General features: G+C 32.1%; 11 protein-coding genes across 11 annotated transcripts; 6 read left to right on the forward strand and 5 right to left on the reverse strand. All coding sequences in view use genetic code 12, as the record gives it.

Moving 5' to 3' along the window:
* Window positions 1–332: 332 nt before the first annotated feature.
* CD36_28270 (endosome-Golgi transport protein, putative) lies at window positions 333–2,954 on the forward strand (the record flags this gene model as incomplete). The annotated part of the gene is made up of 1 exon (XM_002421833.1): window positions 333–2,954. One exon carries the CDS (start codon window positions 333–335, stop codon window positions 2,952–2,954), a length of 2,622 nt encoding a protein of 873 aa, XP_002421878.1.
* Window positions 2,955–3,115: 161 nt separating this feature from the next.
* CD36_28300 (Trna-YW synthesizing protein, putative) lies at window positions 3,116–3,943 on the forward strand (the record flags this gene model as incomplete). Its single annotated transcript, XM_002421834.1, has 1 exon — window positions 3,116–3,943. The coding sequence occupies one exon, from the start codon at window positions 3,116–3,118 to the stop codon at window positions 3,941–3,943; it is 828 nt and encodes a 275-aa protein (XP_002421879.1).
* Window positions 3,944–4,206: 263 nt separating this feature from the next.
* CD36_28310 (aspartyl-tRNA synthetase, cytoplasmic, putative) lies at window positions 4,207–5,943 on the forward strand (the record flags this gene model as incomplete). Its single annotated transcript, XM_002421835.1, has 1 exon — window positions 4,207–5,943. The coding sequence occupies one exon, from the start codon at window positions 4,207–4,209 to the stop codon at window positions 5,941–5,943; it is 1,737 nt and encodes a 578-aa protein (XP_002421880.1).
* Window positions 5,944–6,287: 344 nt separating this feature from the next.
* Window positions 6,288–7,406, forward strand: CD36_28320 (GTP-binding protein, putative; the record flags this gene model as incomplete). Its single annotated transcript, XM_002421836.1, has 1 exon — window positions 6,288–7,406. One exon carries the CDS (start codon window positions 6,288–6,290, stop codon window positions 7,404–7,406), a length of 1,119 nt encoding a protein of 372 aa, XP_002421881.1.
* Window positions 7,407–7,983: 577 nt separating this feature from the next.
* Window positions 7,984–10,320, reverse strand: CD36_28330 (RNA-processing protein, putative; the record flags this gene model as incomplete). The annotated part of the gene is made up of 1 exon (XM_002421837.1): window positions 7,984–10,320. The coding sequence occupies one exon, from the start codon at window positions 10,318–10,320 to the stop codon at window positions 7,984–7,986; it is 2,337 nt and encodes a 778-aa protein (XP_002421882.1).
* A 249-nt stretch (window positions 10,321–10,569) lies between these two features.
* On the reverse strand, window positions 10,570–11,250 carry CD36_28340 (RNA polymerase II subunit A C-terminal domain phosphatase, putative; the record flags this gene model as incomplete). The annotated part of the gene is made up of 1 exon (XM_002421838.1): window positions 10,570–11,250. The coding sequence occupies one exon, from the start codon at window positions 11,248–11,250 to the stop codon at window positions 10,570–10,572; it is 681 nt and encodes a 226-aa protein (XP_002421883.1).
* Window positions 11,251–11,435: 185 nt separating this feature from the next.
* CD36_28350 (cysteine protease, putative) lies at window positions 11,436–12,767 on the reverse strand (the record flags this gene model as incomplete). Its single annotated transcript, XM_002421839.1, has 1 exon — window positions 11,436–12,767. One exon carries the CDS (start codon window positions 12,765–12,767, stop codon window positions 11,436–11,438), a length of 1,332 nt encoding a protein of 443 aa, XP_002421884.1.
* Window positions 12,768–13,048: 281 nt separating this feature from the next.
* Window positions 13,049–15,178, forward strand: CD36_28360 (conserved hypothetical protein; the record flags this gene model as incomplete). The annotated part of the gene is made up of 1 exon (XM_002421840.1): window positions 13,049–15,178. The coding sequence occupies one exon, from the start codon at window positions 13,049–13,051 to the stop codon at window positions 15,176–15,178; it is 2,130 nt and encodes a 709-aa protein (XP_002421885.1).
* A 108-nt stretch (window positions 15,179–15,286) lies between these two features.
* CD36_28370 (transcription factor with zinc finger DNA-binding motif, putative) lies at window positions 15,287–17,092 on the reverse strand (the record flags this gene model as incomplete). Its single annotated transcript, XM_002421841.1, has 1 exon — window positions 15,287–17,092. The coding sequence occupies one exon, from the start codon at window positions 17,090–17,092 to the stop codon at window positions 15,287–15,289; it is 1,806 nt and encodes a 601-aa protein (XP_002421886.1).
* A 305-nt stretch (window positions 17,093–17,397) lies between these two features.
* CD36_28380 (conserved hypothetical protein) lies at window positions 17,398–18,282 on the reverse strand (the record flags this gene model as incomplete). Its single annotated transcript, XM_002421842.1, has 1 exon — window positions 17,398–18,282. The coding sequence occupies one exon, from the start codon at window positions 18,280–18,282 to the stop codon at window positions 17,398–17,400; it is 885 nt and encodes a 294-aa protein (XP_002421887.1).
* Window positions 18,283–20,766: 2,484 nt separating this feature from the next.
* CD36_28400 (conserved hypothetical protein) lies at window positions 20,767–21,756 on the forward strand (the record flags this gene model as incomplete). The annotated part of the gene is made up of 1 exon (XM_002421843.1): window positions 20,767–21,756. The coding sequence occupies one exon, from the start codon at window positions 20,767–20,769 to the stop codon at window positions 21,754–21,756; it is 990 nt and encodes a 329-aa protein (XP_002421888.1).
* Between the last annotated feature and the right edge of the window lie 836 nt (window positions 21,757–22,592).

A 22,592-nucleotide genomic window follows, 5' to 3' on the forward strand; every position in this document is an offset into this window, starting at 1 on the left:
TTGAAAGTTAGTCGCAAACAACAAAAATAAATTAGTTTAATTTACAACGACAAAAATCCGCACATCATATATTCTTTAAAGTTCCGCACTACAACTAACTAGAACACCAAGCATATTAAAAACTTGACAACTAATCCGGTTGATTAAATTTTACTTTGATTTGCAAGATCAATTGGTGAACAAACCAACCATCCAACAAAAAAAAAAAAAAACACAACCACTACCAAAGCCCAGACTTCTTAATCTCCAACGAAAAGTATATATCAACTTAAACCCACCCAAGTAACAAAGAAGTACTTTGAGTCATAGTTTCAATTGTGAATAGAAATCAAATGTTTTCAAAACTCAAGAATTTTTCAGAAGATGTGATGAATGAGTTGAATAACTTATCGGATCAGAATCTAAAATCACCGAAATCTACTACTAGTTCAGAGTCATTGAATCAATTACAGAAAAGTGCCAAAGTTTTGGCCACTGAAACCCCTGATGTATCTAAATTGACGCAACCGTGCGATGAAGAGATTTCCAACAACGTATCCACAGGGGAAGACTCAGAAAAAGCGACTCTGCCTCCAATAGACAACGCCACTACTAATAATGAGTCCGCAGTAGGAGCAGTAGCCCCACAGTCTGATTTGGATAACCTTCCGGCGCCTATCAAATCAAAATTAAAGAAATTTGCTAAATATGAAGAAAAGTACCCTATTTTATTAGATGCATATAAAATCGAAAAGAAAAAGAATGAGATTATTAAAATATTTGAAAAAGTTTTACAGGAAAATACACCAGTCAGTTCATTATCAGAGGGAAAGCTATTGGTCGAATATTTGAATGGTCTTAATGAGAAAACAAAATTACTCAATGGTGAGATTAGAAAGTTGACCAAAGATAATAATAACATGAACTTCAAATTAGTTAAATTAGAGGAGAGCAACAAAGAACTTAACAACGATGTCAAGCGATTAGATACAATACAAAAGGAAAAAGAAGTAATGGGGCAAAAGGTCGATTCCATGAGCGAAGAATTGGAAAGAATCAATAATCATAACGACAAATTAACGAAAGACCTCAAGGGCAAAGAGGACGAAATAGAGAACTTGAAACTTGAGATAACGGAGCGTGATAACAAGATTAAAGAGCTTGAGTTTACAGTATCTACTAGCGCCAAAGAATTGACTACAGAATCAGAAAAGGTACCCACTGAAAAGGAAGATACTGATAAAGATAGTACTCTGGATAATATCAACAACAATTCTGATACTGTGAATACTGAAATTTTGCAATTAAAATCCCAATTATCTGCCAAAGAAGTTGAGGTTGAAGAATTGACAGAGGAAATAACCACTTTAAAAGACCAATTAAAAGATAAGAATGAAGAGATTCAAGATTTAAGAGACCTGGTGAAAGAAATAGGAAATGAATTAGTAACATCTAAGGATGAAATCAAGTCTCTTAAGAGCTCTCAAAAATCCACTGACAGTGAAGATAGTACGATCAAAGAAGATATTAATTTGCAAATAAAAGACTGGGAATCCAAATACAAGTCCAAGGTAAAGGAAAATGGAAACTTGAAAGAAGAATTGGACTTGGCCACAAGAGAATCCAAAGAAAAAGAAACAGAACAAAAAAAATCAGAAGAACAATTGAGAAAACAGATTCAAACATTGAAACAGAAGTTAGAAACAACTGAAAACAAACTTGAATCTAAGAGCAAAGATTTAAAGAATTTGCTGGATGAAAAGGAAAAATTAGAAAAACGAATCTCAGAACTATCGAAATTTAAAAGTAACGATTCATCATTGAAGTTAGAAATTTCTTCATTAAAATCTTCATTAACTAACAAAGATAATTCAATTACCGAGTTAAAGACTCAAGTAGATGAATTACAGAAATCTAATAAATCGTTGAATTCTAAAATTGAAGAGTTATCAAAGTCTAACAACAACTTGCAATCTAATTCGATAGGTTTATTGAAAGATAAAAATGAGTTGTTAACCAAACAAGAAGTATTAATGGAAAACACAAAGTCATTAAACCTGCAAGTTACAAAATTGCAACAAGAAAAGCAAGATGTTATTACTGAATTGGAGAAGACAAAAAACAAGCTAGATATTGTTATCACCGATAAATCACAATCAGCAAACGATATGATATCTTGCAAAAAGCAACATGAAGAATTAATGATGAAGTCTAAAGAATACAGTTTACGAATTGAGAGCTTGGAGGATGATTTGACTGAAGCCAGAAACTTGTTGCAAGAGAGAACACGTGAGACTTCAAATATGAGAAGATTATTAGTTGATGCCGAGGAAATGTTGAAACAACAAAAACAGGATTCTAAACTTGAAATTGCAAGAGTATTGGAGGATAAAGCCGAAATAGAAAGAAATAACATGTCCTTGGTAAAGAGAAAGCAGCGAGAATTAGATGAATTAAAAGAATCAATCCAGGAATACAAATTGAAGGTAGAAAAATTGGAAAACAAGGTCACGGCTCTTGAAAATGAAGACAAGAGCAAAGAAAGCGTAAGTACTGATAACCAAACTCAAATCAATAAAGAGTTATCAACTACAATTGAAACTTTGAGAACCGCATTAAATAATTCCACCAACAAAATTAGAGACCTTGAAAACTATAATAATAATCTTAAAAAATTGAGTGAAGATAACACATTAAGGTTTGAACGTTTATCTAAAAACTATAAAATCTTGAATCAACAGTACCAGTACATGAAAGAACGGAAAGGTTCTGAATCTTCAGCAAAACAGAATACGCCAGTTGAGAGTACTACAGAAAGTAATAATAAACAGGCAACAAACGTAGCTTATTTGAAAAATGTTTTACTTGGTTTCTTTCAGCACAAGGAACAAAGAGATCGATTATTGCCGGTGTTGAAAACATTATTTGATTTCAATAAGGAAGATGAAGAAAAGTTTTTAATGGCATTGAAGTAAGTAGTAGTAGTAGTAATGTATTATTCACTTGGTAGTGCAAGTCATCACCAAAGAAGGAAAAAAAAAATTGTGTAGTTGAACCAACTCTTTCTGTCAAATGAATATTCAATTTGTTTTTTCATAATTTTGCAAACTATTTTGATTCAGTTGTATCATCTATTATGCAAGATTCCTTTGATCAAAAGAAAAAGAGCATTTTACTGGAAATTTCTTCCAACAGTCCCGACAATCTAGATGCATCACCGAAAGGAACAATCGATGAATATTGTCTTCCCATAATCAATACGATAAACAGTCATGGTGATATGGTGACCACTTCATCATGCTCAGGAAGAGTATCTATTTTTCTCGAAGGTGTGAAAACAAATAATTCCACATCAGTAGTAGCCAAGGGACATGAAGGTCGTTGGCTTTTTGTCACTCATGAACCGAACGATTTGAATAATTGGTATGATTCTATTGATTTCAAATACGATACATCCAATTTTCCTAAAGATTTCAGTTCACGGAGTATACTATATAAATTCGAACCTTTAATATTACATGTAAAATGTCGAAATGAGACTATGGCACAGAAGTTGTATGTTTTGGCAATGAATAATGGGTTTCGCGAGTCTGGAATAGGAAACAATTTCAATGTTGCGATTAGAATTAATATCAAGTTGGATATTCCTATCGGTTTTCAAAGTATAGATGGGGATGATTTGAATTGTTTTGTTACTGAACAGTATTTGAAGTATATCACCGACATTTCCCACGAGAGGTTCAAGGAGAACTTTAAAAAATTGGAACAGTTGCATCGAGCAATTGGAAGAATGATGGAAGAAGAAACTAAAGGAATAGAAACTTCCAAAAAGAAATATAAAGAATCCAAGGAAGAGAGACGACAACGTATGATCAAAGAAGGTTTGCAAAGACAACAAGAATTGAGAGAACTAAAAGAAAAACAAGAGAAAGAACAAAATGGGATACAACAAGTAGATACATAGAAGAGTAGCCACCTGGTTTAGTAATGAAACAACCACCATATATTCTAGTGTTTGTTCATTCTGTTAGTAATCTTCATATTTTCAGATCCTTATTAGTCAATTTTTATTTTTTTTTTTTTTTTTTGCTCTACTAGTAATTGTTTAGTCACTCCATTTATAACTGGCGAGTGAGCAAACACATTCTTAAAAATTTTTTTTTTCTTTTATATAATTTTTCATTCTATAAATTCTTAATTCTTCAATAGATTCGAAATACAACACAAATGTCGGTTGAAAAGCAAGTAGAGGAATTATCCATCAGTGAAAACCCAGCTGCTTCAATAGCAAATGAATCTGCTCCAGCCACTACTGCCACCAATAGCAAGAATGTTGAAGGTGAAGAGGTAGTTTTGGGTGAAGATGGCCAACCATTGTCCAAGAAAGCCTTGAAGAAATTGTTGAAAGAAAAAGAAAAAGCAGCCAAAAAAGCCGAAAGAGAAGCTCAATTGGCCAAAGAAAAAGCAGCCAGAGAGGCCGAAGCAGCTAATGATCCAGCTAAAGAGAATTATGGCAAATTACCACTTATAAACTCATCGACTAGAAATGCTGACGAAAAACGTATTCTTTTCAAAGACTTGTCTGTTGCCAATGATGGAGAGACTGTAATCTTCAGAGCCAGAGTACACAACACCAGACAACAAGGTGCCACTATGGTGTTCTTGACATTAAGACAGCAGTCCGAATTGATACAAGCTTTGTTGAAGACTAACAAAGATACCGACTCCACTGCTGTTTCCAAACAAATGGTTAAATGGACCGGTTCAGTCAACTTGGAATCTATTGTTTTGGTTGAAGGTAAAGTAGCTAAAGTTGAAGAAAAAATCAAATCTGCCACTGTTCAAGATGTTGAAATCCTTATTAGTAAGATTTATACTATTCAAGAAACCCCAGAGCAATTGCCATTGTTGATCGAAGATGCTTCAAGAAGTGAAAAGGAATCCGAGGAGTTAGGATTGCCAGGTGTCAATTTAGATACTAGATTAGACGCAAGAGTTATTGACTTGAGAACCCCAACAAATCAAGCCATTTTCAAGATTCAATCTGGTGTTTGTCAATTGTTCAGAGAATTCTTGATAAAGAAAGGATTTACAGAAATTCATACACCAAAAATCATTGGTGCTGCTTCTGAAGGTGGTTCCAATGTTTTCGAGATTAATTATTTCAAAGGTTCTGCATTCTTAGCTCAATCACCACAATTATATAAACAACAATTGATTGCTGCTGATTTTGAAAAAGTTTTCGAAATTGCCCCAGTTTTCAGAGCTGAAAACTCCAATACTCATCGTCACATGACCGAATTCACAGGTTTAGATTTGGAAATGGCATTTGAACAGCATTATGATGAAGTTTTGGAGGTCTTGGAAGAATTATTTGTGTTCATTTTCACTGAATTGAAAACCAGATTTTCTAAAGAGATTGCCACTGTTAGGAAACAATTCCCAGTTGAAGAATTCAAGATTCCTAAAGATGGGAAAATGGTTAAATTGCATTTTAAAGAAGGTATTGCAATGTTAAGAGAAGCTGGTAAAGATGTTGACGATTTCGAAGATTTGTCTACTGAAAATGAAAAATTATTGGGTAGATTAGTTCGTGAGAAATACGATACCGACTTTTACATTTTGGACAAATTCCCACTTGCTGTTAGACCATTCTATACCATGCCAGATTCAGAAGATCCAAGATATTCTAACTCCTACGATTTCTTTATGAGAGGCGAAGAAATCTTATCTGGTGCGCAACGTATTCATGATCCTAAATTGTTAACGCAAAGAATGAAGGAACATGAAGTTGATCCAAACGTTCCAGGTTTGAATGATTATGTCGATGCCTTTACATATGGTTGTCCACCTCATGCAGGTGGTGGTATTGGTTTAGAAAGAGTTGTCATGTTCTTCTTAGATTTGAAGAACATTCGTCGTGCTTCATTATTCCCAAGAGATCCAAAACGTTTAACACCATAGTTACAACTTGAAAATATGTGTAGATGTTTATGTAAGTTTGTAATTAGGGCCATATATTTTATGAATGAAATTTACTCGACAGAAGGTTCATTACTTTGCAACATCTTGTCACTGTAGCAATGTTCTTATAGTTCTATCTCGTTGAAAAATTCGAAAAAAAAAAAAAAAAATAAGAGTTGGGCAAACCAGAGAAGGAGAAAAAAAAAAATGTGACAAAAGAAATACACGAAGAGTGATAACGAACAATAATCAATCATTCGTTCTATTCTTTTCCAACAACAACCTGAATTCACCACATAGTAATAGAAACATAACAAGTTTATTTATTCAAAAAAAAAAAAGTAATGGAAGCTACACTCATACCTAATCCTAAGGATAATAATGCCACAATCCTATTAATGGGTTTGCGTAGAAGTGGAAAGTCATCTATTTGTAAAGTTGTTTTTCACAACATGCAACCTTATGATACATTATATCTTGAAAGTACATCAAAACCCACCACTGAACAGTTTTCTTCTTTAATCGATTTATCGGTGATGGAATTGCCTGGACAGTTGAATTATTTTGAACCGAACTATGATTCGGAAAGATTGTTTTCGTCAGTAGGGGCATTGGTATACGTTATTGACTCACAAGATGAGTATTTGAATGCAATTACCAATTTGCTGATGATTATTGATTATGCGTATAAAGTTAATCCCAAAATCAATATAGAGGTTTTAATTCACAAGATTGATGGATTAAGTGAAGATTATAGAATAGATGCACAAAGAGACATTATGCAAAGAACTGGAGATGAGCTATTGGACTTGGGAGTGGAAGGAGTAGAGTTGAGTTTTTATTTGACATCTATTTTCAATCATTCAATCTATGAGGCTTTCTCTAGAATCGTACAAAAACTTATCCCAGAAGTATCCTCATTGGAAAACATGCTCGATAATTTGGTGGAGCATTCGTCTATTGATAAAGTGTTTTTATTTGATGTTAATTCTAAAATCTATGTGGCTACAGATTCATCACCAGTTGACATTCAGACATATGAGGTTTGTGCAGAGTTTATTGATATCACCATAGACTTGGATGATTTGTATGTTGAAAATGACAAGAATAAGAATGGAAACGGTGGTATCGGTGGTAAGCAAAAGGAGGTTAAGTCCATCAGTCATTTGTCCAATGGTTCTGTGCTATATTTGAAACAAATGATTCGAGGTTTGGCGTTGGTTGCATTAATAAGAAATGACGACACCAAGGAAATACAACAAGATGATGACAATACCATTGGAATTACCGCAGAAAACATACAATCTGCAGACGGATCTGTCTTTGACTCAAACCAAGAGAAATCCTTAACTGTGATTGATCACAACGTCAATTTATTTAAAAAATCATTAATGAAGATTTGGAAGAATTCAAAATTGACCAATGTCAATTCAAATGTATCACAACCTCAGTCTATAAAATAATTCACCCAGTGTTATCTGTAAATACATGTATAGATAAATAAAAGAAGTAATTGCATAACAATACAGTTAATCAGTATAAGCATAATTAATGTAGAGAAGTTAACACGCCATTAAATATATTCAAATCTGATAGACACCAAGAGACGTGAATTACTTAAAAACGTGGAATTTCTCCTTTTTCTTCACTTCAAAGAAGTAAGATCTTAGAATGGAAATAAATCAAAAATTAAAAGACCCACACTTTCTAACCCGAATCATCCATCAAGAAACCCCAACTCTGCCACCAAGGACATCACCAGAGCCTCCATCAAATGATTCAAATCATTAACGAAAGTTGGCGTTACTAGATAAAACACCCCAATGACGCAATGTGCAATGTCTAAAGTGAGTGCCAATATATCATAATAACGATTACAAGACTACTTGATCTCCTGTAATTTCTCTAGGTAAGTATGAAGAAAAAGAAAAAGAAAAGGGAAAAAAAAAAAAATTCCTGAAAAAAAAAAATTTGTCTTCTATGGAAGTCTATTTATACTAGAGATTGGTCGTGTGACAAGTGCAAAACTTTTCTTTCGTTTTATACAACCCTAAAGGAGACATTATATACTTTTGACTTACCGGGATTTCTAACGTACAACTTATGACCACTCTCTTCAATTAACCACTTTTGGGCTATAATCGTGCCGATGCCACTATATTTTCCAACATTCAAATTCATGGCTCCGGTAGTAACAAACCCAACACAATGAATATCAGTTGCACTGGGGTCTGAGTACAATCTTGCATTATCGTCAATTGTGCCATCATTAATTACTGATAGGCCTATTTGAACAACAGGTAGTTTTTTGTGTAAGATATCCGGCAACTGTGCAATTTTATAAGCATTGTTGTAAAAGTCCACTTGAGTTTTATGGTTTGTATACAATTCGACTATTGGTTCATTTACGTCAGTAACATCTTTTTCAAGCGACTTGGTGGTTTGTAATAAATCATGGACAGAATTAATTATTCTCTCTGGGCCATCATACTGGGCAAAGTCTGGTGCCAAACCTTGTTCAAGTGTTTTTCGATCGAGCTTGCTATAATTCAATAAGAATGTCAAATTTCGTAAATTCCTCCAATCGCATTTATTAGCATTAAAAATCAGCGAATAGTTCTTCTCAGACTTTTCAACTGAGACTTGGCTTTTGGGTAACTTTGCTGCTTTAAGCTGATTTGCTTCACCAACCAATTTGTTAAATTGCCAACCGTCATATGACCAAGGATAATCTTGCGGATAATATGGCTTGTGGTTCTCAAACTGAAATTGATGCATTTGTTTGGATCCACCTGGTTTGATATCCGTAACTTTTGTTATCTGAATCCAGAAAGGCAATATCCAATGCCAAGGAAGAATTAATAACCATTTTTGGCTGTCTGTTTTAGATAACAACACTGGAATTTGACTATGGGAAATATCTGATGGCTTCTTGTTCATATTTCCATGAAATCTTCCCAATTGCTTTATCGACAATTGATCCTTATAAGAGTCGTATCTCCCTTCTGGAGTGGATAACTTTTTAACAATGTCCTGATTTACACGAGGGGAGGAATTTAATGCAATTATAATATCATAAATGTCTTGATCTTCCTTACGGTTATGTGGCAACTTGGTGGGTCTCTGCCAAATACGCGGGTCATGTAAATTGAAAGTAAATGTAGTCCCCACAGGAACAAGATCACTATCCTTTATTTTCGAAAGGGACGCCCAAGTATTCTTTAAATCCGGTGAAATATTGTGAAAATGAAATATTTTGCTTAAACACTTCATACTTAATGGACCTGATAATTCAATACTCCCCAAAGCGTATCGACAATCATGAATTGTGGAATTTGGAATATTTTCTATTTTTTCCTTGTATGATTGAAATAATTTTTCATAAACCGATGGTACCACTCTTACCATGATGGTGTTCAAAGAATGATTCATATACACAAATCCTGGACATAACTTTGTTTCTCCATCAATATGAACCCAACCATTGTATGATTTCTTACCATTCAATATTTGTTTACCAACTTTCTTCCCACATAACTGTTTCGCTATGTCTGCAAACTTTGCTGCATCACCAATGAATAAAATAAATGTAGGAAAATATGATGTATCAAAGCATACTGCTTTTTGTCGATTCCAACGATTCATTAATTTAAAACATTTCTGTGTAGGCGTGTATGGAATTTGGTACCCGTATTTCTTGCTCATATGAAATCTTTTGACATGCCATATATGTGTAGGTATCCAAACAAATTCCCTTTGACGTTTATAATATTTGATGCTTCCTTTTGGCCGTGGTGCAAATTCATTAATACCAGTATTATCACGAGATCCAACTGAGTTATTTAACTTGGTAAAGTCTTCAAGAGTTGACAGTTTGAGATTCTCTTTGTGGATTTTTTTGATTTCATCACGTATAGCTTTAAATTGTTTACGAATGTTTTTCTTATTGAGGAGGTTTTCCAATGGATCATATTTATTCTTCTTCATTTTAGTAGCTACTTTTAGTAATCTATTTCTGACAAGTAACTTGTATAATCTTCTTCCACGAGGCATTTTCTTGACAGGTAAATTGGCACTCATTTCTTGTTTAGCTCTCTTCCTTAATCTTTTGGGAATTCTTTTCACATTATGAGATGCGGCTCTACGTCGTAATACTCTAGGCAAATCTTGAAATACTCTTGTTGAAGATGCATTTTTGGAATTTAATTGTGATTGCTCAAATGATCGTATTTCAAAATTTCGTGAATGGATAAAGGAATTCACATCCAAGACTCGTTGTTTTTTATCATATGCTGGGTCGTTGAGTTGACTCTTAATCGTTCGACTATTATATAATCGTGTCTTCTTTTTATTCAATTGCTTAGAATTAGTACTCATGATTAATGAAAGCCCAAATGTATAACAACTTTTAGGTTGCCAAGGAACGATTAGTTGTAGACTTGGTGTTTAAATTCAAGGATATTTTCATTTCTAGATTTTTTTTTTTTTCTCTCACATCATCTCAAATGATCATTGCATAACTACAAACATCAAAAAAGACATTTGTATCCATACAACCGGTTCAAACCTACATATGATTCTTCTACTTAGTTTGGTTTTAAAGAAACTAGAACAATTAATTTATTTCTAATAATACGATACACTATATAATGTGGGTAAATTTGTGTGGTCTCTTTGCCATTCTGTTATTATACTCATCATTTGATCCTCTAATATTATATCCAGCTCATCTTCAATGTCATGACCAAGTTCCTGTTTTCTCTTCCTTCTAAAATCATGTATCATATTAACCAATTTCAAAATACCTTTCCCTCCCATTATTGCATTTTCATTATCATCTTTGATATCAATGTTTATAACATGTACAAGTCGTTTAATATCATCGTTATCACTGGGATCTCTATCATACATTCTATGCATTAAATCTTCAATTACACTATCAAAACATCTTTCCTCACAAGTGATGACCAAATCAAATTTACCAAGTGATGCATTTCTATGCCATTTTTCTGGTGCCTCTTTAACACTTTTATTTCTTTCCAACATATGTATCAACCCATTCGATTCATATAGTTTCCTACTTTTTTGACTGATTAAATCATCATACATTACTTGGTAAGGAGTTCCAAAATCATAGACATTAGGTTTATCCACACTTGGTCCAGGTAATCGAACTGCGGTACCAGTACCAAACGAATGCACATCATACCCTGCATCCATCAATTGCTTGTGGGATTCCATAGATCTATTGTTATTGGATGCACACACCGTACAAATTTTTAGACTATCATCTATATGTTTGGACATTATGGATATGAATGGTATATTGTTGAATTTTTAAACACCGATAGACAAATGAAAAGGAAAAAAAAAAAAAAAAAAAAAAGAATTGAAAGAATGAAAGGAAAACAAAAGAGAATATTTATCGAATTTCTCTTGCCTTTCTGTAACTTTGCACTAAATTATTATTTTTGGTGGCAATTTTACACGACTCACACATTGGATGGCACCAGCACCACCAGGGACAGTTGATTTCCTATATCTATGAATTCGTCTGGAGTATCAGTCACTTCCTCTTGTTGTTGTTCATTCTCAATTTTACTCACATTCAAATTAACAAACTCTTCTTCTTCATCCTGTACTTCTTCCCATGACTGATTGATTATAGAATCTTGTTGTACTGGTAGAGTGTGAGGATGGAAATGAACAATCTTGTTGTTATTATCGATACAACTAGTTTTGAAATCAATATATTCGTCAATATTCGTCACTAGTATGCCAATCATCATTGAAGGATCTAATAAGCTAATATTTAGTGTGTTATAATTAGTTGAATGATATGAATCCATATTGAATGGAGTCTCGACAATTTGTGGTAAATGAGGGTCAAAATATATCAAATCGGTATCTTCATAGCCTAGAAAGTAAAAACTCGAAGAAGGTTTACCTCCTGCAATTCCACAACTATATTTTGAAGATAATAAATGAAAGATACTATTATAATAGTATGAGTTTACTTTATCAATACCTAATCTTATTGGAAACAAAATTATAACACTGTTACTTTTTTCTTTAGCAAAAACATCTCGTATTTCATCATCAAACAAGTCAGAGTTTTCACTAATAAATACTCTAGGTGGGTTGATACCATTAATTTCTTGATCTTGTAGTTCATTAGTTAAACGTTTTATTGATAATGACGCCGCATTAGGACCAAACCATTCTCCTGGTTTAACATGTAATGGCAGTGAACTAGCAACTCTAATGAAATTGTGAATTGAAAATGGAGATTTAGTATCATCTTGAAACAATTTAACAATTTCTTGTTCATTCTTTGGATACAATTTTAGTAAAGTATTTGCTAATAGATTCTGGGATGTTCTAATCATACACCCCCAACCAGCATCCGAAGTGAAATTTTCTTTATCAAATAAACTCTTTAAATTTGCAAAATTAGAATAAATAGTAGTCCTATTGAAAATGATTGATGGGAAAAAATGAATTGGTTGAGGACCGTCTATTGATTTAGGTATTGGTTCAAATCCACAACGATATGATAACCAAAGTTTGGATTCAATATAATTGTTTGCAGCGTTGGAATTGTCAAATATTTGGCCCAATATAACAATCTTCCTATTTATGAGTTCAGCTTCTTCACTAGCACTTTCTTGTGATGTCGGGACTTCTTGACTACCATTTAATCCATTCGATAAGTCTTTCACAAATAAAGTAAATCGCCCTAAAACAGTGTCCACTTCTTCATTGGATGTTTGTTCTGGTGAGGCTTCGACATCAGGTTGGTTGTTTAGGTTTTGTTGATCCATATTCTCTTAAGTTTATTGTGGTGTATAATTACTGATAAGGGAAAAACTTGACTCTGTGTTTTTGTCTTTCAAATATATAATCTCTGTGTATCAATGTAGGAAAAATAAACTTCTTCCCACCAAATAAACTGGTCCCCACGAGTTGGCGCGTAGCCATTAAAACTTTCCCAGCCAAAAAAATGGCACTCAGATCGTTGTTGATTATTGCCATCGCAACTTTTTAATAGAAACACACTAGAAACGATTTCAAACTTTATCAACAACAATAAATTAAGAAAGACATGCCGAAAAGAGGAGTAAGAAGAAAGAGAGGTGGTAGTGGAAGAGGCGGAAGAGGTGGTGGAAGAGGTGGTGGAGGAAGATCACTATCTGGGGCAAATCGTGGTAGATTCCCACTGCGAGGAAACAGAAGGAGATCACCTAAAACAGTGTCACAATATGGGGAGTTAATGGATGATGATAATATTTATATTCCGAAAACCATGTCTGAATTGGCGTCAAATATGGGCCGAAGAAAATATGGTAGAATGTTTGAAGAAATTGAATATACTGAAAGCCATCAAGAAGATCTTATGGTGAGACAATTAAGAAATCGACCAGTTGAATTTGTCAAAGCGAAAGAAGTTTATGATCCTAATGTAATTCTATATAAATTGGCGAAACTAAATAAAAAAGATGATGATGATGATGGTGGGATTGATATTGCTGTTCAAAGTATCTCATTGGAAGATTCCGAAGATGAGAACAATGAGTCATTGAATAATGGGGATGAGTTATCATTGTCTTCCGAAGAATCAAAAGAAATAGAAGAGTCTGAGGATGAATATGAAGATGAAGATGAAGATTGGGACGAGGAAGAATTGGATAATGAGATAAGTACAAAATTACAAGCATTGGAAGAAGCAATGAATAGAGTACCAGATGATTCAGATCTGGAAGAATCTGTTATTGATAGACAGGAAGAGCAAAACGAGGAAGTTGAAAGTCATATCTCAGTACCACAGTCATCAGATGTGGCTGAAGAAACTTTCCAGGAAAGTAACGAACTTGAGAGTAAAGATCAAATGGAATCTGAAGATTGTACAAACACTACTCCTTCTAAACTAACTCAAGATATTGAAACTTTAGACATTATAATAGACCTTCCGAGCAACAAAGTGGAACAACATCTGTCCCATCCTCATTCATTACCACAATCGAAACCTCCATCAAAATCCAATGATGACAACAATCCAGAATTAGAATTAGAATCAGAACCTGAATATGGATATTTAGAAGAAGATTATGAATTTGATGTTTCTAAAATTGAAGTTTCTAATGTTAGATTTGGTATTGAAAATCAATATTATATTAAATGTATGGAATTGACGGGACTGAATGATAATGAATATATATGGATTGATGAAAATGATGTGATTGAATATGCTTTAGATAATGGAGTTAAAGAACATCGATTAAATAAGTTTTTATCATATATTACAAAAGGGATGATTGATGAACAACAACCGGAACCAGAACCAGAACCAGAAGTATATATTTCAGACACTAACAGTGAAAGCGAGGATGAAGAAGAAGAAGAAGATGATGAAGAGGCAGATGATTATCCATATGATCTGGATGATAATTTACAAGATTTAATTGAATATTCTAAAACCAGCACCCAAGGACTTATACCATTTGAAGATCGAGATTTTTCCAACAAGAATATCCCTGCTAAGAAAAGACGAACATTTGATGATTTAGATCTTGATGATGAATTACAAGAATCATTAATCCGTCAATTACAAAATTATAAAACCAATAAAAAAAATAAAAAACATCAATGGGAACAACAAAAATTGGAAGAATCGATATTACATAATGATATGTTAATTAAATATCCTATTCATTTACATATTAAAGATATAAAATATGAATTTGAACAATTTTTAAAAGATGAATCAAGACAATCATTAAGTTTCCCTACTTTAGATACTCATGGACATAAAACAATTCAAAAATTGGCCGATTGTTATCATATGAGTGTTATTAAATCTGGGAAACAAGGGATAAGAAAATATTTAAAAATTGTTAAAAATAAATCAACATTTAAATATTATCCAAATTATGAAATTATTGATAAAATATTAAGAGGGAGACCAATTTTCCATAGAATTGATCAAAAACCATCACATTCTAAAAAAAATGAAAAGAAATCAAATCGTGGTAATTCTAGTTCAAGTAAGACAAGGTTTAAAGAAGGTGATATTGTTGGAGCTGAAGCACCTGAGATTGATAGTTCTAATTTAGGTAGACAAATGTTGGAAAAATTAGGATGGATTCAAGGTCAAGGTTTAGGGATTGAAGGGAATAAAGGTATTAATGAGCCAATTTTAGCAAAAGTGAAAACTTCTAAAACTGGTATTAAATAAATAAATAAATAAATGATCTTAATACTATGAATAAAACACAAATTGTTCTATAAGATATTATTAGTATATTAGTATGGTTTGGGATTCTATAAACTAAGAAGTATTCTTTTATTTACGTTTATTTTTCTTTTTAGATTTTGATTTTGACTTTGGTGGTGGTGGTGGTGGAGGTGCTGCATGACCTTCAGATTTAACATGATTAAATAATTGATTTCTTGATTGGAAAATTGTTCCACATACTGAACATTTTTCAGTATTTGGATTTATTACCGGTTTACTTTCTGTATTATTATTGGGTGTTGATTCTTTGGAATTAGTTTGCGATTTCTTCTTGGTCTTTTTCCCCTTTTTGGATTTTTTCTTATTATCCAGCCAATCATCATCATCATCATCATCATCTGATTCGTCATTATTGTTTGTTGTTAGACTTGTTTGTCCCAATAATTTGGCTAAATCTTCTTCCACTTTATTTAACGATGCTTTAGATCCTTTCTTTGATGTTGCTGTGGCGGTGGTGGTGGTATTAATAACAGAATCTTCATCTATTTCATCATCCACTTCTAAATTATCAAGATCAATTTTACTCTTAGATTCCTCTACTATATTATCCTTGCTTGGTTTAACTTCAACATCTTGATCTTCTTGATCCTCTTTGTATTCTTCCACTTCCTCTAGTTCTTCTTCACTATAATCGGAATGAAATTCACTTGATGCAGTTTCAAATTCACTTAGATCATTATCATCATGTTTATCTATACCCAATTCAATACCTTCTTGTTTCATTTCCCATTGTAATTGACGAACATTTTTTTTATGTTTTTTAGAATCTTCATGAATTTGAAATTGTGTCTCATTTTTAAAAATTTTATCACATACAATACATTCAAATTCATGAATTTCATAATTATTTTCATTGCTATTTCCATTTTTATATTGTTCAAATTCTGAATCAGTACTATCATCATCTTCTTCTTCTCCTTCTCCTTCATATTCTTCTTGTAACATTTGTTCAAATTCTTGTAATTCTTCAGGAGTTAATTTTTGCCAATCTTGTTCAGTAAATTTGTTAGCCCCATTATTTTTCAATTTATTTAAATGTTGTTGTTGACGAATTTGATTTTCATATTCTTGTAATTGTTTACGTTTATTTAATTTATTCAATTCTTCTTGACCTGATTTAACTCTTGGATCTCGTTTTTTAATAAAATTAACAAATTTTTTAATTGCTTCATTATATTCTTTCCTAGCTTCATCACGTAATTTTTTATTTTCTCTTTCCATCATTCTTCTAGTTCTTCTATCAGGAGCTATTGAATATCGATATTCATCTTTCCAATTGAATGTTTTACAAGTTTGAAATGACCCCCATATATTATAAAATTGTCTAACTTGATCAACATAAGAACTTTGACTATTTCCAAATCGTGGATACATTAATAATGAAGGATCAATGACATTAATGTTTTTATCATCATCATCATGATATTTATCATATCCAGGGACTTTGGAATATTTCCCATGTTGGATTTCTTCATGAGCTAATCTTCCGAAAATTCTGGTGACAATTTGATAAAATCCTGATATTGAATCATTCATTTCAGTATACATTCCTGGATTGAAAAATCGATAAATTTCTTCCGTGGAAATCGAAGGTAAATATGATTCTCCTTCAATTATCTCATCTTCATCATTTAAAATCGATTGTTTATGATTATCATACCATGTTCTTTCTTGTGGATCACTTAAAACTTCATAAGCAGCTCTAACTAATGAAAATTTGTGATTGGCTTCTTCAACGTTATCAGGGTTTTTATCAGGGTGAAGTTGTAATGCCTTCTTACGATAGGCTTTTTTCAATTCGGTTTCAGTAGCAGTTGATGATACTTCTAATAATTCATAGTAACATGTTTTCATGACTTTCTAAGGTGATCCCATCAATGTGTGTTATATTGTTAGGAAAACTTTTTTTTTTTTTTTTTTTTTCTTCTTTGAACAGCATTGGCAACATAAAAGAACAGGAACATCATCTAATACTTTGTGTGAGGCTGCCAAAAATTTACAAGTGAAATGAATACACAACCACCATACTACATTAATCAGTTAATGGTTTTTTTAGTTGTAAGCATATATTTAAATTTATTTAGTAAAAATCTTAAATATCTATTTGTCATCAATATTGTGTGTGTATGTGTGTATGTGTGCTACACGGTACAATATCCTTACCATCCTTTAGAATGGTAATCATCAAAATCGTCTTCATCAGCCAATCTACTTTCTCGTTTTAAAAATATACCTGCATCAATCACTTTTTCTGGTAAAGGTATCTTAGCTAATCGATTATCAATAAGTAGAGATTCTTTCAAAGATTTACTCAATTCATCATTATTGATTAGTTTATCAGTTAAATCACTATCAGTTGTTGTTATTCTGGGAAGAATTGGTGGTGGTGGTGTAGTAGCTGAATCCGGTGGTTGAGACATAAATAGTATAGATGATGTTAGTGAGCTAGGAGATGGTTTAAGTTGGTCTGGTTGTGATAATCGTTTGTTGGGTCTCAGCGCGGTTGTTGTGGTTGCTGTTGTCGTAGACCCGGCACTGTACAAGTTGACGGAAGATTTCGATAGCAAATTTTTCATTGAAAGATGTGATGAAGTAGTAGTCAAACTACTTATTGAAACATTAATGTCTGATATTCCCACTACACTTTTTTGTTTGACTAATGGTGTATGTAGTGGTGGTAATGCTGTTGGTGTTGTAAACGAGCGAAGTAGTCTAGGTTTGTAAATATGATTGTTTTCATTCGCGTTGGGAGTGTTGTTGTTCGTAGCATGAAGGTTGTTAGAGTGACTATTATTATTATTATTATTATTACCATTAGTACCATTATTGCCATTATTGTATAATAGACAGGATAATAATGATGGGGGACGTGGTAGTGGAACGTCATGATCTAATTTTGGAAATTCTAGTGGTTGTGATTTAGGTGATACTGGTGGATCATCTTCCCAATCTTCATCTTCACTTATGTCACTTATATCTGTTGAATCACTATCGTCATTTTGTGGTTCGAGTTGATTGAATAAAGAAGGCTTTCTAGAATCCATAATGGTAAAAACTAATAGTAAGTCTAACAAATGTATCTTTCTAATAGTGAGATGGAAAACAAGAAGTAAAATGAAAATGAAATGAAATGAAATAAAATAAAACAAGGGGCGCGAGAAGGAGACAAGGAAGTCAGATATGGATATGGATGTAGGGGAAGAAAAGCTGAAGGTTAAATGAACCTCTTTGGGAGGGAATAGATTTAAGTTTTCTTTCTTTTATTTGAAAAATAATCAAAAGGGAAAATTAAACTAATTTTTGGTTTTTTGTTTCTTATGGTTTTTGATTTTTGAATTCTCACTCAATCACGCTCAGTGTTTCTAACTAATACGCCTTTAGTTAATATACTCAATCAATCAATCAATCAATCAATCAATCAACCAATTCTTTTTTCTCTTGTTGTTGAATTAATTTTTTTTTTTTTTTTTTTTTTTTTTTTGATCACTCAATTTTAATTTTGTGTCATGAAAATATTTACTGTTGGAAAATTTTGGATTGTTATCATTTTATTATTCGCAAAGAAGGAAAATCACGTTTAAATTGGATTGTTTCTTTTTAATAGAATGCACCAGAAGTGAATGACAAACAAAAGAGAGAAGAAACAGAAAGCATAAGGTCGTGGGAAACTGTTATTAATTTTAATGAGTTACTGTAAATAAATGGTAGTGGGATAAGTTTCAAAAAGGATAAAAGGAATTTCCCAAAGGATCGTATTGAACTACTACTGGTGAAAAATTGATAATCACGCACACACACATTCATTCACTCATTCATTCCGATGGCATCTTGTCTTATCCAACCAACCACAAGGAGAGAGGAGGGGAGGAGGGGTTCAAAAATTTTGTAAACGAACGTGACACATTTGGTTTCTTTTTTTTTCTTCTTTTTTTCTAGTCATCTTATTTATCCACATCTCCTCCCTCTTCCCCTATTGTATTTACTATGGATTAATTGGTTGCAATTGATTGATTGGTAATGTCTTGATCTTGTACATATATACTTCTCGTCTGTGTGTGTGTGTGTGTACATGTATATATAAGTTGTAATGACTACGTATTCAATTCAATTTATGACTGGGATTTTTACAACCACAACCAAACACAGATACATACATACATAATAAATATGAGGTGCATAGGGTACATACATTATATGCATGTAGGTACAATTATTATTAAGTTACCAAAAGCTCCACATTCTCTTTCTTCCTTTTTGTTCTATTTTATTTTATTTCTATCTCAGATTTAACCTTAGACATATTCTTAGAATCTACACTGTTGCTTGTAACTCACACTACACTACACTACACTGTTGTTAGTTATAATATGATTTGTTTTGTCAAAAGTGCTTTTAGACTTATTTACGTGAAATCTAGATCCACAAGATTAACCGAGATTGTGCGCACATCACCATGAAGCTTTGAGTACTATTGTTGTTGCTGTATCTGTGATATGTGCTGGTTTCATCGAGTCATGAAACATATTGAGAGTGACTGAAACATAGAATTTTCTGGCACTGGGCTGCAACAAAAAATAAGAAAGACCTCATTCACAATTTGGAAGCAATGGAATATTTCCCGGTTCCAAGTAAAATTCGATTTATATTGTCACTTTGCAAAGAGGGTATTCCAACCTACATGTTTAACTACAGTAGGATGATATTTGTTCTTCCATTGAGAATTGCTTGCCACTTTTGGTTATCACACTTATAACAACCAATATTGTATTGATCCTTCCAACAAGTGGTTTAACGACGGGTATTGATTGTAAATCCGTTTGCAAACGATACAGTTTTGAGTCAGCTAAAAAAAAAAAATTCACTCGGATATTCATAAAAGTCACAAAGGAAAAAAAAAAAAAGCAAGAACGGAATTTAGTCCCATCTATCTGTCTCATCTCAGGTGATATCTCATTTAATAATAATTTCCCCACGAAATTATACTCTTGGCCTTCAACAATCTTTACTCTCATTTTTAGGACAACAAGAATAAAGGCCAAGTGAGGAAGACATCTTGGTGTGCGGCAATTAATGCTTGGTAGTTGCTGTCACGTAAACAACGAGGTGTGTGTGTATGTGTTTATGTGGGTGGGGAAGGGGGAAAGTGGGTTTGTGTTAGGTGGTAATTGTTGTTGTTAATTAATTTGTTGTCCCACTTAAATGCTCTCCATGATTTTATGGGATTTATATTAAAGTTGTCCAGTAGTTTATTCCTTTCTCTCTCTTTCTCCAGTTTTTTTTCTTTTAGCCTCGTGATCACTTTTTTTGTTTTTTCTCTCATTCGTTTTTTTTTTTTTTTTTGGTCTTTTCTTTTTCCTTTAGTTTATTTGAGTTTGCCGTTGACAATCTTAAAACTTCTTTGTTTTCTTTGTTTTTGATTAACAATCTCACAATATTAAAGATTATCTATTATAGTTATCAATATTTACATTAACTTCAATTAATTACCAACAAGAACTAACTAAATACCAAAAAAAAAAGTATCAACAATGTGTATAGCCATAGCAACAACAAATCATCCAGATTATCCATTTATTTTACTTTCCAATAGAGATGAATTTTTCAAACGACCAACCATGCCAGCTCATTTTCGAGATGTGGGGAATGGAGTCAAATTATTATCACCTTTAGACCTTGCAAGACAAGAACATGGTACTTGGATAGGTGTAACCACCAATGGGAAAATCGCAGTATTAGTTAATTATAGAGAGAATGATGAAAAAGAAGCTATTAGTGAAGTTTCAAGAGGAATATTACCATTAGATTATTTATGTGGTAAAGAACTGGATAATGAATGGAAAGATAATTTGGCATCAACATTCCGTGATGGTCGAACAACAATTGATTTAAAAAAAATTGGTGGGTTTTCATTATTATATGGAAAATTGACCATAAATCCAGAAACTGGCAAAATTCATCATTTAAATATATTAAGTAATCGAGGTGATCAAGGTAAAGTATTTAAATCAAAGGCAAATAGTAAAGATATTGCCAATGGGAGTATTGATGTTAGTGACGATATTCCTCATAAGACAACATTTGGATTATCAAATTCATTATATAATAAACCATGGGATAAAGTGAAATTAGGAGAACTTTTATTGAGTAATTTAATTGATGAATCAATTACCAATAATTATAGTCAAGATGAATTAATAGAAAAATGTTTCCAATTATTATCACATGATACATATAATTCTAAAATTCTTAATAGTAATGATTTTGAAAAAAAATTTTCTGAATTGAAATATTCAATTTTTATTCCCCCTTTGATTCGAAATAATTATGAAACTGATTCAATAGCAGTAGGTAAATATTATGGAACAAGAACTCAAACAATTATATTATTAGATAAATATGGTAATCTTAATTATTATGAAAAAAATATTCATAATTCTGATGATATTGATGAAAAAATTGTTGATATTACTTCACATTATAAATTTAATATCTTTAATGATCAAAAAAATGGATGTTAACTATTAATAAACAAGTTTACATTTTGTTTCCCTTCATATATATTAATATTAATCACTGGTGGTTATTATATTTCTCATTAATAAAGTAAGAAGGCTCAGTTCTTTTTTTTTTACTACATTATAAACTTAAGTAGATTTTATATTTTTTTTTTTTTTTTTGTTCATTTCATTTAATAATAAAAAGTTTTCTTTACGTTTCCAAAGACATTTATGATTATTTCGTAGTTTTTGTTGAACATTGTCATTGTTTACCGGAGTGTAATATTTATTTCAAATTCCATTACTCTTTATTCTATATTATTGTTGAGTAATTTGAATAATTGAGTACCGTGGTTTTGTGTGCACAATACGAATTAAAGAGTTAAATTTACGGCAAATAAATAAATTGAAATTTCGAGTTTTAGATTGATTAGAATTTACCTATTCTATTGTAATTGTTATTCGATATTGTCATTTTTCTGTTGTATCAAGATAAACAATATATGAACAAGCCAAGCAATTAGCATAAACTATAAAAAGAAAACACAATTACAGAACGCCATGAAGTAGATAAATGCCTTCCCTGTGTTTAACTGAATTAATATGCATAATCAATATTAATGAAATATTAGAAAAAAAAAAAAAAGATGTAAAAAAATTTCCTACTTGTAGAAAGTTGATGATCATGATGATGACTCAATAGTCATAGTCTAACACTTTTTCAACTCAACATTTTCAATTCTTGAATAAATTTTTTTTAGGGGGAAAAAAGTTTAGGAATAAAAACTATATACTTATATTATTATTAACAATAATACTTAATTTTGTTGGTTTGTGTCTTTGTCATTCCTTTTTTT

Source organism: Candida dubliniensis, chromosome R (assembly GCF_000026945.1).
Source record: "Candida dubliniensis CD36 chromosome R, complete sequence".
NCBI classification, from domain to species: domain Eukaryota; kingdom Fungi; phylum Ascomycota; class Pichiomycetes; order Serinales; family Debaryomycetaceae; genus Candida; species Candida dubliniensis.